We start from the raw sequence: 18022 nt of genomic DNA, 5'->3' as shown, positions 1-18022 counted from the left end.
GGACCTTGCACCGTTTGACTACCGTTTGTTTTGGTCTTTGCAGAACTCTCTTAATGGAAAGACATTGGCCAACAAAAGAGCTGCCAAAAATCACATGAAAAAATTTTTTGCCGTGTCAGATATACTTAAAGGACTTGGAATGATAACTATTGTGTAATCACTAGATCTATTTATTGCTGATTATAGTTTTAGGTTAACTCGGTGTGTGTGATGTCAGCGTCGCTGAGCTGTTTGGGGGCGGCGCGCGCAGCGTCGCGCTGCTGCTGCCAATCCGGATATGACACGCCGATAAACCACAAAAGTTCTACACGGAAGGAATTATGAAATTACCCAAAAAATAGCAAAAGGTTATAAATAATAATGGCCAATATATACTTAATTAAAATTGATTTTCAATAAAGAAAAATTTCATTAAAAAATTAAACAAAAAATCGCGGATACTTTTTAAATGACCCAATATATTTAAGAATTATTTAAAAGTATATATATTGGGAGTTATGTGCCGTGAAGCAAACGAGCCTAATCGTAACACCTCTCGGCGCTCTTGTTTAACTTATTGTGAATATCGGCGAAAGCTGGGCTTTTACCGAATTACCGTTTTCCTCGTATCGAGAGACTGGAAAAGGCACACGTAGCGAGCGTATGCTCCATATTCTTTCCCATTGCTCCAATTTACACTTATTGTGTTATCTAATAAAAGTGTTAAATGCTAACGGTTCGATCATAAGTTCTGATTCTCCCATTCATCCTATTGAAGATATCAAAATATATAACAGCTGGCGACGAGGATGGCAAATTAGTAAAACGTAGTTGAAATCAGTCACGTGAAAACTGCGTGGCAAGTTTTTTTTGGAGCCGAATGTGCGACAAATTTCAAGAAACTACGTAGTAGACAAAGTGGATTGCCAAATTGGAGAAAATTAAGAGAGGATGCCGACCACAGTTTCAAGCTCAGGAACGCAGAGTCCGATGCCAGGGCAAAATCCACCGTCGAAGGTAGCTACCGCAAATCCGTTCCAAGTTGATGTTTTCGACCCCCAGCGGTAGTCATTAATTTGTTGGCTGCAGCGGCTTGAAGGTGTCTTTCGAGATTTTCTAATATTGGAAACACAAAACGTGTTGCTTACTTACTACACTTCGTAGACGTGGAACCGTTCGGAATTTTGTGTGACAGACTGGATCCTGTTAATCCATATACACAAACGTATAATACATTAATCAGAAAATTAAAAAAATTTTACCTGGACCACTGGAGGTAGTCGAAATTTATATATATCGAAAACGTATGCAACGTACAGAAGAGACGGTCCAAAAATATATGATTGCTCTCCAGAAACTATCACTTCATTGTAAATTTGGTGAATATTTGCTAACGGAATTACTAAATTCGTATTTGGCTTAAGAAATTAACAAATTTAATCAAAACTGCAAATCTCATAAAGGACTCAGTGTTAAAATTGCATGCGGAATGGAGCTGGCGGAAAAGTGAGTTAATAAACTAAAAGAGAAAAATCCGTCGGAAACAATCGTGGACTACATAGGAGCCGGAGCCAAGCAGAAGAAGACAAAAGGTCGTGAAGATCAAAAAGGAAAGAGGACAAATCAATAACACGGATCAAGAAAGGACGCGCCAACATCGAATCGTTTCAATGTCACCAAATATAATAAGTATTTAAATAACAAGGGTTCGCATTTGAAACCTAACGATATTATATCTTATAGGTGTGGTCAGGCACATTTGACGCCAAGCTGTACCCTTCTTTGGAACGTGAAATGCCGTGAGTGCGGAGGTTTTGGACACCTCCAAAAAATGTGTAAGAAAAAAAGGCAAGCTCACATGCTAGAAGAGATGAATGACAGAAAGCATTTCGAGCACAGGGCAAAATTTACGGTGCCGCTTCAAATAGGAAATAAGCAAGTAAAATTTGACATAGATCGCTGCTCAGCGGTCACATTGATGAGCGATATATGGCGTAAAAGAACGTTTCCAAATTTAAAAGTGTATAGGACGCGTTTGAAATTACGTTCCTACTGTAAACAAAATTTCGTGCCTCTTGGATTTATCAAAGTTAAAGTCAATGATGTAAATGAAAGTAAAACATTAAATATGTACGTGGTTAAATATGATCGAGATTGTTGGGCCGAGAATGGATTAATCAGTTGAAAACTTTAGAAAAAATCGAAAATAGTCTAACAGAAGTATTGTAGAAAACGTATATACTCCAGACGGGTGCGGGCAAGAACGATTGAAAAATTTATTAGAAAAATATAAAAGCGTGTTAAGTGAAGAATTTGCCCATATTAAAAAATTTCAAGTCCATTTAAAATTAAAGCCTAACGCAAAACCAGTGTTCATCAAAAATTGTACAGTACCACTTAAAGCATTAGAAAAAGTTGAAAAAGAATTAGAAAATATGATAAAAGCCGGAATTTTAGAAAAAGTAGAATCTTCAAATTGGGCAACGCCAATTGTACCGATTTTGAAAAAGAATAGCGGAGTTAGAATTTGCGTTAATTTTAGTGTAACAGTTAACCCGTCTTTAATTATTGCCCACAATGGAAGAATTGTTTGCATTGATGTCGAGTGGCATGATTTTTTCGAAAATAGATCTCAAGCATATTTGCAGTTACCGGTCGCGGAATTTGATAGCTAGATTTTAATGTTAAGCACACATAACGGTTTATTTAGATGCAACCGATTAATGTACGGAATGGCATCTGCGCCCGCGATATAGCAAAGAACAATGGAAAGCATACTGTGTGAAATACCTAGGGTAGCAGTATTTTTAAACGATATTAGAATTGTAGGAAAAGACATAAAATAGCATTTCGAGAGATTAGAACTTGTATTAAAAAGACTATCAGAATATAATATATGCATAAATGTAGAGAAATGTGCTTTCTTTAAAGATCAGATGTCCTATTGCTGATATATAATAAGTAAAAATAGAATTTTGAAAGAACCTAAAAAAATCGAAGCAGTTCTAAAGGTGCCAAGGCCAACTAACATTACGCAACTTCGAGCTTTTATTGGATTAGTAAACTATTACGGACACTTCATTAAAAATTTGAGTGATAAATTATATCAGTTAAATAACTTGTTAAAGAAAAACGCGATTTTTAAGTGTTTGAAAGAATGTGAGACGGCATTTAATAAAATTAAATTAGAATTTGGAAGCAAAAAAGTCTTAGTGCCTTTTAACCCTAAGCTGCCGTTGATACTCGCAGTGGATGCCAGTCCGTACGGAGTAGGAGATGTCCTTTCACACATGTACTCCGATGGTACGGAACGCGTAATTGAGTACGCATCAAATACTTTGAATGAGACACAAAAGAAATATGCGCAAATTGATAAGGAAGCATTTGCAATTGTTTTTGGCATTAAAAAGTTTCATCAATTCTTGTATGGAAACCGTTTTACATTATTGACTAATAATAAGACTTTGGCACTAATTTTAAACCCTAAAAAGGGCCTTCCGGCATAGAAAACATAGAAGCAATGCCGAGAAGCATTAGAGAAAAACTTATAAAGATACATTGTTATTAAAAATTAGACAAGCTTTAATTAAAGGTAAAAGTTTGGTTCCGCTAGGCTATAATGATGGCGAGTTTGCTTTGCAGCATGGTATCATTTTTAGAAAAGAAAGAGTAGTTATCCCAAAAAATTTAAGAAATATATTATTAAAAAAATTGCACGCAAGGCATTTTGAAACTGTCAGAATGAAACAAATTAGTAAAAACCATTAGTTGGTGGTCAAAGATAGATAAAGACATAAAAGAGATAACAAAAAATTGTAAGGCATGTGTTATGTTTTTAAATAACCCAAGAAGTAAAGTTAAACACGCTTGGGAAACTGCATCAAAACCATTTGAACGCGTACACATAGATTTTGTCCGTTTATGAGCTATACTTTTCTAGTATTAGTTGTCGCTTATGCAAAATGGCCTGAAGTGCATATTGTAAAAAACACGTCTGTACAAAACATCATAGAGAAATATAGAGAAATTTTTGCAGAATTTGGTTTACCATAAGTTTTAGTGTCGGATAATGATAGTTTTATAGCTGAAAAATTTAAAAATTTTCTTAGAAATAACAGAATATATCATAAGTGCACAGCACTTTACCATCCTGCCACAAATGGTCTAGCGGAACGCTTTGTACAAACTCTAAAACAATCATTACGGAAACTAAACTAGCAATGGTAACATTAAAACCAATCTGCAGAAATTTTTCTTCCACTACAGATTAACGCTTCATTCAAAACATAATAAATTTCCAGCAGAAGCCATGTATAATCGCGAAAATTAAGAAGTAGATTAGATTTAATATTCCCAAAAACTAGTACAGAAATCGAAATTGAAAATATCACAGAAGTAAGAAATTTTAAAGAGCGCGAAAGAGTCGCCGTGCGAAAATACCTAAATAAAAATATAAAATAGGGTTTTCGAATTGTAATATCAAAGCTAGGAAAATTATATTATACAATTAAATTAGATGACGGAAAAATTTGGAAATTGTGATCAAATCAAAAAAATAGGAAGACAAATTAATACCCCGATGAACGGGGTGGTTAAGCGATCGCAAGCAAGCGAAACCTAGGCACAAAAGTTCTGACCTTGCCAGCTCGAAATGGTTCCCTAAAAATCCTGAGACAACCAAATCCGAGGAAAAGGAAATTGCGAGAGCCGATGTTCCACACATGTCTAATTCAAAAATAAGTTTTGAACAGCGTATGAACGCAAACAATGAGGATCGACTTCAACACAACAGAAAACCCCCGGATAGATACGAGAATTATTTATTGCCAGTTTAAAAGGTGTATTCATGAGCAATACATTCAATGTTAGTTTTAAGTAAAATTGTATTTGCAAGATTCGTTATAAGTTTTGATGTTAATTTTAAGTAAAATTGTAGTTGCAAAATTTATTATAAATTTGTGAAAATAATTAGTTTAATATTACAGGGGAAAGAACTGATAGATATACACACACATCCACACATACACGCGCGCGCGCGCACACACACACGCCCACACACACGCACACACATTGCCCACGAAAAAAGCGGAACCATAAAAATTTAGGAAATATTTAACAAACTTTAAACGCTTGTAAAACAGGAAATATTTAACATACAGGGGTGTTTCAAAAAAAGTAACTAAAGCTTGAAACCGGTACTTTGAGAAACTTTTAATGCCGATTAAGTGGCATGATTAATTTGCTAATAGCCGATGATAGAATGAAAACTTGCAAAATCGATAAATAGAACGCGCAGTTTCTAGAGTTGTGTGGAGTGAAGCAGTAGACGTAACTCATTGAGGTAAAATGCGCGTAAAAGTTCGAATTTTTCCCTTCAAAATGCGATTTCGCGGAATTCGATACAATAATTTTTTGCTAAGTTGGGTGGGTGGGTGGGTGGGTGGGTGTGTATGTGTGTGTGTTTGCACCACAAGGATAAGGACCCCGTGGTTCGTCAATTCCACAGTATTTAAAGACTCCAAACTCTTCTTGTGGTATGTGTGTGTGCGTGCGCGCACATGTGCACTAATAATGAGTGTGACCTTCTCGTGCGCGTATTACTTTATTCATATGATAAGGCATACTTATTATTAGTCCTTTAATTTCATCTTGCGTTATCGTATTCCACTTTTCAAGAACTTTTTGAAGTTCTCACAGTTTTTAAGGAGCAGGTACGTGATTTCGTACTTTCCTACCAAGGTTGTCTCATAAGTGTTCTATGGGATTTAAATCTGAATTATTTGCTGGCCAATTAAGTCGATTTATGCCAACTTCATCCAAGAAATCAAGCACTCTTCTCGCAATGTGTGGTCGAGCATTGTCTTGCTCGACCACACATTGCGAGAAGAGTGCTTGATTTCTTGGATGAAGTTGGCATAAATCGCTAAACAAGAAATTATCTTCAATGAAGGGTGCGTACGGAACAACGTATGGAATGAGTACTTCTTCCACGTATACATCTCCGTTCATGTTTCTGTCAAAGAAATGCAGATTATAAATATTTCTTGTTTGACAAACGTTTAAAGTTTGGTAAATTTTTCCTAAATTTTTAGTGTACCACTTTTTTTGGTGGGCAGTGTATACACACACACGCACGCACGCACGCACGCACGCACGCACGCACGCACGCACGCACGCACGCACGCACGCACGCACGCACGCACGCACGCACGCACGCACGCACGCACGCACGCACGCACGCACGCACGCACGCACGCACGCACGCACGCACGCACACGCACGCACGCACGCACGCACGCACGCACGCACGCACGCACGCACGCACGCACGCACGCACGCACGCACGCACGCACGCACGCACGCACGCACGCACGCACGCACGCACGCACGCACGCACGCACGCACGCACGCACGCACGCACGCACGCACGCACGCACGCACGCACGCACGCACGCACGCACGCACGCACGCACGCACGCACGCACGCACGCACGCACGCACGCACGCACGCACGCACGCACGCACGCACGCACGCACGCACGCACGCACGCACGCACGCACGCACGCACGCACGCACGCACGCACGCACGCACGCACGCACGCACGCACGCACGCACGCACGCACGCACGCACGCACGCACGCACGCACGCACGCACGCACGCACGCACGCACGCACACACACACACACACACACACACACACACACATATATATGAGGTATGTTTGGAAAGTAAGGTTACGACAAATATTTCAAATCGAAAAATGTGAATTTATTTATGAAACTTACATGGAATATTACGTAGGTATATAACTATTTTTCAACATAGTCACCATTCAGTTCCTGGCGGAAAACGAGTGCAACGAGGGCATAAAAAAATTGATCCCGCGGCTCTCTAAATGTAAGGAACTGAATAGTGACTATGTTGAAAAATAGTTATATACCTACGAAACATTCCATGTAAGTTTCATAAATAAATTCACATTTTTCGATTTGTAATATTTGTCGTAACCTTACTTTCTAAATATACCTTGTATGTATATATATATATATGATATATATATATATATATATATATATATATATATATATATATATATATATATATTTATTTATTTATTAGGGTCAGTCAAATGAAAGCGAGACTGTATAACGAGCATGGCGCGGATGTTGGTAACCCTTTTCTGTGTGTTTATGGACGTGATTTTTATTGGGAATTAGGGAAGAACAATGCGAATGTTCACCGCTGTGTCATTTGTTTGTTAGACGTAATCGAAGTGAGATCAGCGCATCGTGTATACGTTCGACATCACTGGAAGCTGGGAAAGAAGAACAGCGAGGTGTAATGCGATTTTTGACCATCAGGAAGTACAATTTATGTCCAAATGCTGTGGCAAACACTGTATGTCACGTGCGCGTGTGTTTGCGTGAAATAAACGATTTTCTCGAATTTGTTTATTCCACGCAAAAACACGCGCACGTGACATACTGTGTTCGCCATAAACACACAAAAAGGGTTACCAACATCCGCGCCATGTTTCTTATGCAGTCTGTTTCGTTGTTATTAGACTGACCCTAATATTTAAGAATTATTCAAAAGTATATATATTGGGAGTTACGCACCATGAAGCAAACGAGCCTAATCGTGACATATTTCGGCGCTCTTGTTTAGTTTATTGTAAAAGAAAAATTTTTTACAACAAACTTCTTGAAAATTACGCTACTAGCGTTTTTTTACTTATTGTTAGCGACGCTCCTGAGGCAGAGCGTCTGTCGCGTGTTGCGAATTCGATCTTCGAGCGGCGAGCGGTAGTGGGCAAAGCAGTAGGCGTCGCTTCAAGAATCGACCCAAAATGTACAACTCGTTGCAAGCACTGATATAACAATTATATATACAATTATGTACCATTTCGTACAAGTTGTTACATAACTATACATGATTATGCGTGATTATACATAATCTTGCATAACCTTTTCAAAATCCAAACATGATTATTTATAATCAAATAGAACCGTATATTATTCTGTATGAGCATTTTTTCCCAGGTTAATATATTTTTGTTACCGGAAATAACAAAAATAGTACGATTTATGCGGACTAAAAGATTTTTGCTCGTCAAATCTCAGATAGCAAGTTTCCCATCTGTTGCCTTCAATTTGATAAAAATGTGTTGTTGTCATCTTTTTTTTTTTAGAAAAGTGGCTTCTGATTTTGCTTAAGATATTACTGGCAACGCATGCCGCGTATGCGACTTTATAACATGTTACAGGAAATTTTATATTAAATAAGTTCTATTCGTTATTGTTCTTCAGTTGCCCTGGAAACAGTTTCCTTCCTATTGCCTTTAAGTTGCTCTGTACGAAAAGACTAGCATCTCTATTATAGCAACGTGATTGCAAACAAAGAAAAATTTGTAGTTGTAAATATTCCTCTTTTTATACCAGGAATGCGTTGCTATCTGAGATATCGCTAAAAAACTTTGAAAATTTTTGTATAAAATGGACATTTTTAAAATATTTAAATGTAAACAGTTTTAAAATAGCTTAAGTACCTATATAGAGTGTCCCAGTATAAGTGGTCACCCCCTTTTATCTCGTAAACTAAGAAAGATAAACCCAATAAATATATCATCAAATTAAATGATTTAAACTAAACATTATTGTGAGCACAGTGGTTACTTACAGAAATTATCTATGTTAAAAAACGAAAAGACATGCACAATTTTTGCATGGTAAAGTGAATATTTTTATATGATAAGAGTTGTAGCGTTTTTTCTAATAAATACAATGATGTATGATTTATCAAAATTATTTTACAAATTATAGAAGTTATGTCGGTTTAAAGTTTTGCGGGCAACTAATACCATTTCAGTTTTGCCCCTGCGGTGTGGCTAACTTTCGACTCCCGTTTTAGCGATTGACGAGTAACGTGTTGACATCTGATTATAATATTCAATGTACGTAAAATGTAAGTAATAAGAACACGAAAATCTACAGGTTTATAAAATTATTATACCAAATATTATAATCAGATATCAACATGTTACACGCCAAAACGGTCCATCGCCAAAACGGAAGTCAGAAGTTAGCCACACCGCAGAGGCGAAACTGAAATGGTATTAGTCGCCCGCCTTTAAACTGACTTCTATAATTTGTAAAATAATTTTGATAAATCATACATCACTGTATTCATTAAAAAAAAACGCTACAACTTTTATCATTTAAAAATATTCACTTTACCATGCAGAAGTTGGGCATGTGTTTTCGTTCTTTAACATAGATAATTTCTTTAAGTAACCACTGTGCTCACAATAAAGTTTAGTTCAAACTATTTAATTTGATATTATATTTATTGGGTCTATCTGTTAGTTTACGAAATAAAGGGGGGTAGCCACTTATATTGGGACACCCTGTGTGTGTGTGTGTGTGTGTGTGCGTGTGCGCGCGCGCGCGTGCGTGTGCGCGTGCGCGTGCGTGTGCGTGCGTGTGTGTGTGTGTGTGTGTGTGTATAACTAAACGAATGAGACACAACTAAATAAACAGTCTCATGCAATTATTATTAAGAAATAAAACAACTAGTCACTGAGAATAAAAATAAGAAAGGCAAAACGTCTTTTACGGAGGTTTACGTATGTACGTAATAACGTGCAAAGTGTTGAGCAGGTTCGTGCGCACGGGTTCGGTGCGGCCAAGGTCGGAGTTGTTTGCTGGATCAAAATCTAAGCCCTCACTGTGTGAAGTGCACACGCAGCTGCCCTCAAACACTTCCGCGTCAAGTCGCAAGCTCACGCCCCGTCTGCGGAGCCGACGGAAACACCTACAAGAGTGCCTGCCACCTGCGACTCGCCGCTTGTCGCGCAGGTCGAGCCATTCCTGTTGCTTATAAAGGTCATTGTAAACGTAAGTTCCTCTCCTTCTCACTCATTTTCTCACTCACTCATTCACTCACTTGCACGGATGCACGCAAGCATGTACACATTATAGACTTAATTGTTCTCTTATTCAATGAGACTTTAATACTTCGGATTTCTACACTTATGAGCATTAAAGGAGTTATCATCATTATATAAAATATAATAGCAAAAGGTCTAAAAAAACGTAAAAAAAAATTTGATACTGCAGAGATTCGAACCCGGTCCGCCACGAAGGAAAAAATATAACGCTAGCACCTAGCCTTCTCAGCCACAATGCTCTCTTGGATAGTGATTCAAGATTCTAGTAATTAACGTGCAAATGTCCAAATGTTAAACTTTAATTGCAATTTTCTTAAAAAGTAAGGCCTATTCATGCTAACCTTTTTACTCTTTTAATATACTTGTTCGCCCTTTTCAAATGAGCTATGCTTCATCTCATTTGGCATATTAAAATTCTTGCCTACTCCTTGTTAGTATCGTAACTATGGCTCCGCTATCTACTTCAAAACGCAAAGGTTTGCCATCTACTACAAGTGTTTTGAAAAACTTGTTTCAGTAATCGAATATGTTTTTTGATCCACAAAATTTGAGAATTGTTTATGTAACTAACCAACAGTCATATACTTCACGTTAAGAATTGTCGGTCCCGGGTCTTCGATATTGTCGAAGAGCGTTTCAAGTGGTGTCTTTGCCGTTTTACAACTTTCGACGATCATCACCCGATGCTTAACATAGCTACTTAGCTACGTCGCCGAAAAGCATGGCTCTCACAAACGAAACAATAATATATTAAGAAAGGTTTTGACCAACGGGCGGATCCCGATAGCACACAGGACCGATAGCACACCAACTCTTACAGTGGCCGATGCCTAAAGTTTTTCCGTTGGTTGGATTAGATAAGTTAAAATAATTGGTTGGTGGGCATTTGCATCGTGCGCTATCGGATCTCGTCCTTGACCAACTTGGAAGTGGGTATCCAGACAGCACGTGGACATCCATCGGACATTCATCAAACGCTCGTCTGTGGACATTAAAACGTCCAATAGACGTCCAATTAGGTTCCGATAAATGTCCGATGGACGTTCATTCGAGGTACATTTGCAAATTTGTTCCATAGAACGTCCATGTTGGACGTCCGTCGAACGTCCGGCGGATTATAATCGGACGTTTATTGGATGTTTCAATGTCCACAAACAGGCGTTCGATGGAAAATTGAATCTGCGCAACAGCGCTTTTCAATAAATGGCTAAAAGCGCGCAACAACCCAGTAAATACAGTAATATAACATATACATTTTATATACATAACAGTAAGTATCACTAGGTAACGAGTTATGTAGCAAGTAACATATGTACGTTACATGTACTATTAAATGTCAGCAACAAAATTACGTCACTGATCTATTTCAGATATGTAGCAGAACACTTTAAATGTTATATCTATAATATATAACCGTGCCAATACTGCGATGTTTTTTATTTGTCTTTAAAACATATATGTTACATCAAAGTAATGGTAAGTTTTTGTTCTCTTTGCTGCTCTTTTATTTAATGTTTACATGATGCAAATTATATTCCGATATACACTGCCGATACATTGAAAAAGGAGAATGGTTGCAATTACCATAATTCAATTTTATGTTTATACGATTGTAATATTGAAAGTTTAAAAATGTTAGTTTTAATCATTAGTAAATCAAAACATCTTCCACTTGATTTCATTTTCAAGGGGACTCATCAGAAAAATTATTTTACTATAACAACACCGATATTCTTATCGGTGAAAAATCTCATAAAGCTCTGCCTTTTATACCATTTATGTGATTCCTTTCTTAGGAGAAATAGAACGCTATAGCAGCCATCTAGTGATGGTTTTGTGTACTATCATTTGCAGAGAAAAAAGTATGTGATATTTGTGACTATAACTGCATGGTTAAGAAAATAATTATATTCATTATGATTATAGTTGCGTTAACAATATAAAAATAGTTATTTTAATTTTCATACATATTTTGATATTTTACTATATTAATAGTAGTATTATCATAATTTAAGTAAAATATTTTCACAATTGACACAACTATACATATAAGATTGTTTGTAATAACAATAACTATAAAAATAGTTCTTTTAACCATAATTTTCCAACTATGCAATTATAGTCACAAATACCACGTACATTTTTCTGTGTGTACTAAAAATCTATATATGAACTACAGATTTTCAGTACCAACATTATTTATCAAAAAACACTCAACACATAGCTGTATAATTCTAATATAATTAAACTCATATGGAGAATCACAAAAGATGTTTAATTCTCTTGTTCACTTAAGCATATTTTTTAGCAAAAAATTAAGCAAAAAATTTTTTCATCGTTTGCATATATTTTATGAGATTACATTTTTACATTATGTTATGAGTTATATACGTAACAAAGAAATTTAATTTTGTTCTTTTAGAGTGCTCTCAAATTTATATAATATTTACGTCTCATCCACATAACAGTGATATATAACATTATTCTTTTCATGTGCTCTCTCAGTTATGTAACAGTTATGTGTTGGTTTACTGGGAATTACTTATATAGCACATGGACGTCCTTTAAACGCCCCTACCCAAAAAGGACCTAAAATGGACATAATTTTCAGTATCCTTCCGAAAATAAAATTTATTTATAAATTTCATTTATTTCAATATTGTAAAAAACCGTTTTTTAATGTTAAATAAAATAACAGTGTTACTTAAAATCAAAAAAATTAGGAATCTTTTACAAGAATCTTTTTTGGAAATTTTCAAGAGGGCACCCATCCTAATTATAATCTCGCCGAACATTGCTGGACCTCTGCAATTGCTGCGAACTAGTGCCTGGTGATGATCTGTGAACACTTTGTGTTAACACATGTATATGAAATTAATATATGTTATTAAAAATATGAAACATATAATTAAACATATTATTTATATATAAGCATATATAAAATTATATTTTTTTACAGTGACAACTTGGATGGGAGATCGCTTGGAAATTTCAGAAAAAAATTCTTGAGAAAGATTCTTGATTTTTTTTACTTTGAAAAACATTTTTATCTTATTTAATGTTAAGAAAACGGTTTAGTACAATATTAAAATAAATATTTACAAATAAATGTTTTTTCCGTAAAAAAAATTTTCAAGTTAGCGAAAACAACACGTCGCAAACAGATTTAGAAAATTTTTTAAATAAGATGGACATTTTTAAAATGTTCAAATCTATAAATACTTTGTATTTGCGACAAAAGACGCATGAAACATTATACCTGCGCGGTAATAGCGCTCTTCCCGATTGACATACGAATATCTTACAGAGGTCGAAAAATTGGCCATTAAGAGGATGCTAAAGTAACAGAAGAACTTCCTCGACGTCGGTACTGCAGATTATTTTTCGAGCAAGACTAAGCTATTGCTTTTTGTTCAATACATGGATCTGTGTTTTTCTATTATTTCGCTATCTGCGAAAAGACTTAGTAATTACTTTTGAACACCATTATTGCTCCGTTCATGACAGTTCAGCTTTGCTGAGCAAAATATGCATGCTGTAAAAATACATTAGCATTTCTTTTTTGTTAGGCGATTAGTTGTAATTTCATACGGTCAGTGTTATTTGCACGTATTTTGTGAAGGATGCTCTACTATCATTTTGTACGTACGAGCTACACAACGTATAGGGTAAAGTTAACCTCAGGTGATGGCTATACGAGTGAATTTTCAATGATTTATTAATTTTTTGTTTAATTTTCTTGTGAAATTTACCTGAAATTTACCTCTTCTTTTTACGCATTTTTTAATTCTATAAAAAGTTTTTGTGATTTGGTAATACCAATTCGAAGATATTTAGAAGCTGTCAATGTCAATAATTCGCGATACTTTAGCATTTTCTTAATAGACGTCCAAAATCGGACATACGATGGATATCCATTTCATGTCCATGAACGTGTGGACCTAAAACGAAGGTCCATAAGATTAGAGTCCTATATAAATAGAGAAGCGACATTGATGTCCGAAGCTCTGATTGGTAATCTGATTGATACTTGATTGGCTAAGCGAGCAGCCATATTGTGAACACAGCTGCTTACAGAATGATATGAATAGTGTTTGATGACGTTAGAGCGGTCCCAAAATGGCGGTGGAGGATTCAATTGGATACTGAAGGTTGTGATGGGGGTTCGATGTCGCTTCTCTCTTTATATAGGACTCTACATAAGATGTCTTATGCTATCTGGGATTATATTGTATGATCAAACGAACTTACCAAGTGAAGTTTGATCATAATTATACAAAGGCTTCTTTCGAGTAGATAATGTAATTATGTTCCATGTTACTCTTAGCCAACAAGTGTTTTAAAGTCCGCACCAAAACCAAAATCTTCAAGACACAGAAACGCCTTGACAACGCCGCATTCTTGAGCACGCGCGTCGTATCTTCATACTTTAAAGTCCGTCACAAATCGAATTGGGAAAGGAATATGTAGTATCTTTTTGGTAAAGGAGGGAAAATCTACTCGGACGAAGCCTTTGCATAATTATGATCGAACTTCACTAGTAAGTTTGTTTGATCATACAATTATTTTCTGTTTTGTCCAAGTAGATAATGTAGCTGTTTAAAGCCGATGATTTATGATTGACTGGTCTTCTCGTATGTATAACACAAGCAAAAGAAGTTATATTCATGCATGCGACCTTTCAACTACATGGTGACTCGTTACCATGTTACAGGATCTCCATAAATAACTATCCATATATACATTGCTAAAAATTAGCAGCAGAATTTAATGAAATATAACGGTATCAAATTTTACGCAGTTACATTAGGAAACATTTAATGTACATTTAATGAAATTCAGTGTTGTCGAAAGTGTACTAAAAGCGCACTAATTTCATGTACAAGATTTTTATTTATTAATACATTAAATTTAATGTACATTAAATTTAATGTATTAATAAATAATAATGTATTAATTTAATGTACATTAAATTTAATGCGTAACTTATAAATATATTAAAGTTTATGACACTTTTAGCAGTATAATAATTTAAAAAGTGTGTCGGCAATGCCTTAATATGAAAAATTTGCCGAGATGTAAATCGTAGGAAGATTAAAGAAAGTAAAATAAAGCTTCAATGGTTAAAAATGATTGCTCGTGTAACATCCGTCGATGGGATAACGAGCCTATTGTGAAATTTCACAAAAATAGACGGTTTTTTGAGCCAGCCTGGCGTCTACCAAATATGTTCAATATTAATACATTCACGAGCCGTTGCTGAAGATTTGGCATGGTGAGTTGTACGTATAGAAAAGGTCAATATCTCTTTCAAAGAGGGTTGATTCGATCTATCGGCTCCAAAATTAAGTAGAAGTTTCCCTTATGAATCTTTTAAAATAAGAAATAAAGTTGAAGAGGGATCTGGCAAGTATTTCTTAATTCTATCCATATATAAACGTAGAAGCAAAAAGATGGATAAAGCAGGTTGGTTTTCAAAATAAGGAAAAATCATAATAGGTTGATATTGATTTTGCCTAAGATTTATATCCGGTCCAGAATCTTAATCACGACGGTATTTTAAGAAATTAAATTTTACGTCGTTGTATTAGAAATAATGTTTGCACTCTTTTGCACTGATGCTAAGATTAATAAAGTAACTAACTTACACGTAAGCCTCTCTAAGCTTAAACTCCCATGTGCCCATAAGAAGATCAAGCATGTGATAACAGATGACGGATTCCACATCAACGCATATTGTAGTTTAGGTTTTCGAACTGACACTCCTTCGAAAACGTCTAATCTTTCCATCAGAATCCTATTTGCTGCTAGTTATTAACGATAATGCTGAGCGATATGGATTGAAGATTCTGTCAGAGGCGATATTATAAAATTGTGACTATTTTTATTGAATTTCCCGGAAAGCTCTTTTGGTAAAACGTCTGGATGACAATTTCTCTGTACCTAGGGAAATGTTATGTCACATCGGATGCCGACTCCTGAAGGTAGAGGATAAAAGATTAGAATCTGTCACGAGAAAGATTAAATTCAACATACATAATTTGTAAGTTAAAAACCATGCCTGGGCCGGCGTGGTTTTTAACTTACAAATCAGGAAACGACTAAGATTCCTCCTGCTCTGTTATTTATTATTTTCCTTGAGACTAGTAATTATTAAAAAGAATGTAAAAGTATAGACATAAAATTTGTTCTAATTTAATATAAATGCGTCAAGCGCCATTGCCAACGAATCAGAAGACCAAGACCTAAATATCTTGGGTTGATATGCAATGCAAAAAGGATCTACATTAAATTGCCCAAACGTTTCAGAATCTTAGCGAAGTGTTGAAAGATTAGTTTTTTTTTTACTGTCAGAAATTCGTTATCTACAACAACTCTATCAGTAGGTATAAACAGTAAGGCTATGTAAATCTCGAGATTTACACCATTGTCTTGATTTCACGAAAACTGAAAATCCTTGGAAAAGTGAAGAACCGCCTTTGTTAATATAGGCAATAGCCATATTATCTATTTAAAATAATGTAAATTTGAAAGCATAAATTACACAAAAACAATTTAAAAGCATGTTCTACAGCTTCTATTCCAAAAAACTTTTATGTTCATTTTTATCTTGATCTGACCACCAACTGTGTGACTGTTTCCTATCATAAGTGCATCTTAACTTGTGGATGAAGCAATCGAAGATCACCTAGACAAATTTCGGTTTTTATAAAGATCTTGAGAATGTATATGTAGCTTGTTTAAAATCACTAAATCTGCTCGCAGCAACGAAAGAAACATTATACGTGCAATATAATCCTTGTTAAATTTTATATTATCAAGAAATATTTGTTTACAGGTGTATACCGACCCGCAAGGTACCATTTGGCAAATAAAATTTAATGTTTCTATTAAATTTGCAAATTTTCTATTTTTGCAAGCTTTCTTATTTGAGTTTCCTTATTCTTTTGTTTCCTGATTATGGCTATTCTACTTTTCTTTGGTGAGATATATCCATTTGGAACAAGTTTGAAATAAAGTCTAAATGTTCCTTCCTTTCCTGATTCGGAATAAGACTGCATTTGTGCTGACTGACAAGGAAACACAGGGAAGTGTCCGCCTCAGATTAAAACGAGTTTTTAATATGTTGTAGTACAGATAAAAATAAGGGACACGTATTTTTTTATACGTGCCCATACGCACTTTAAGGGGGTAAAACACCCCTTTGAAGAAAATCGGTTTTTTTCTTTCGAAGCGTATGCCGTCGAAACTATAAGAGATAGAAAAAAATGTTTTAAATAAAAGTTGAATGGCTTGAAGAGTAATTTATAACAGCGAAAAAAAATTAAAAAAAAAATTTTTTTAAATACTTTCCCCCACCACTTACCTATTTTTTTTATTTTTTTTTATAAGCAAAATAAAGCTTATTTTATTATAAATTTAACGGTATATGATAAAGTTACGATACAACATTCCCATTTTCCACAAATAATTAAAAACCTCTCTATACGCACGGTACGGGCACCCGTCCGCGCGTTCGTGCGCTACGGAAATGACTCCCTCCAATTTCGACGTGCCTTTAATATGTTGTACAGATTAAAATAAGAGACACGTATTTTTTACACGTGTCCTAATATACTTTTAAGGGTGAAACACCCCTTTGAAGAAAATCGGGTTTTTTCTTTCGAAGCGTGTATCGTCGAAACTATAAGAGATAAAGAAAAATGTTCTCAATGAAAGTTGAATGCATGTTTTTCTCGCATAAAATGACAAAAACATTTCGAGGACAGTTTATGTTTAACATGGAAACGCAGACATTCAGAAAAACGTTTACTACAAAATAAAACGACACTACACTAAAGAATAACAACAATTACGGTGTTGTAACACATTAATTTCTTGTTTAGAAATTAATATGTAATTAATATAAGTTAAACATTTATTTACTGGTCTACATGATTCGACTAGAATAGTTGTTTTCTTCAACATTTTACAGATAAGGAGACTTAGATTACAAAAAATTATTACTCACACATTCCATATTTTTACTATCTAACGACAGCTCATCAACTAACAACAAGAAAACTAACATAAAACTAATTAAAAAATTAG

At 35.3% G+C, this 18022-nt stretch overlaps 1 protein-coding gene across 8 annotated transcripts in view; it reads left to right on the top strand.

Moving 5' to 3' along the window:
- Positions 1 to 18022, top strand: part of LOC105198089 (follistatin) — a 621281-nt gene that overhangs the window by 198599 nt on the left and 404660 nt on the right. For 6 of the 8 annotated variants that reach the window (XM_039451098.1, XM_039451097.1, XM_039451099.1 and 3 more), the window contains exon 4: positions 9642 to 9878. In XM_039451098.1, coding sequence (XP_039307032.1) covers positions 9642 to 9878 — 237 coding nt within the window. Of the gene's footprint in view, positions 1 to 9631; positions 11885 to 18022 lie in introns of those variants that run through there. The other 2 variants (XM_039451101.1, XM_039451095.1) reach the window with 2 other exon arrangements.

Source organism: Solenopsis invicta, chromosome 6 (assembly GCF_016802725.1).
Source record: "Solenopsis invicta isolate M01_SB chromosome 6, UNIL_Sinv_3.0, whole genome shotgun sequence".
Classification (NCBI taxonomy): domain Eukaryota; kingdom Metazoa; phylum Arthropoda; class Insecta; order Hymenoptera; family Formicidae; genus Solenopsis; species Solenopsis invicta.
Note: the sequence above shows the minus strand (reverse complement) of the source record. Positions and strands in the feature narration are given on the sequence as shown.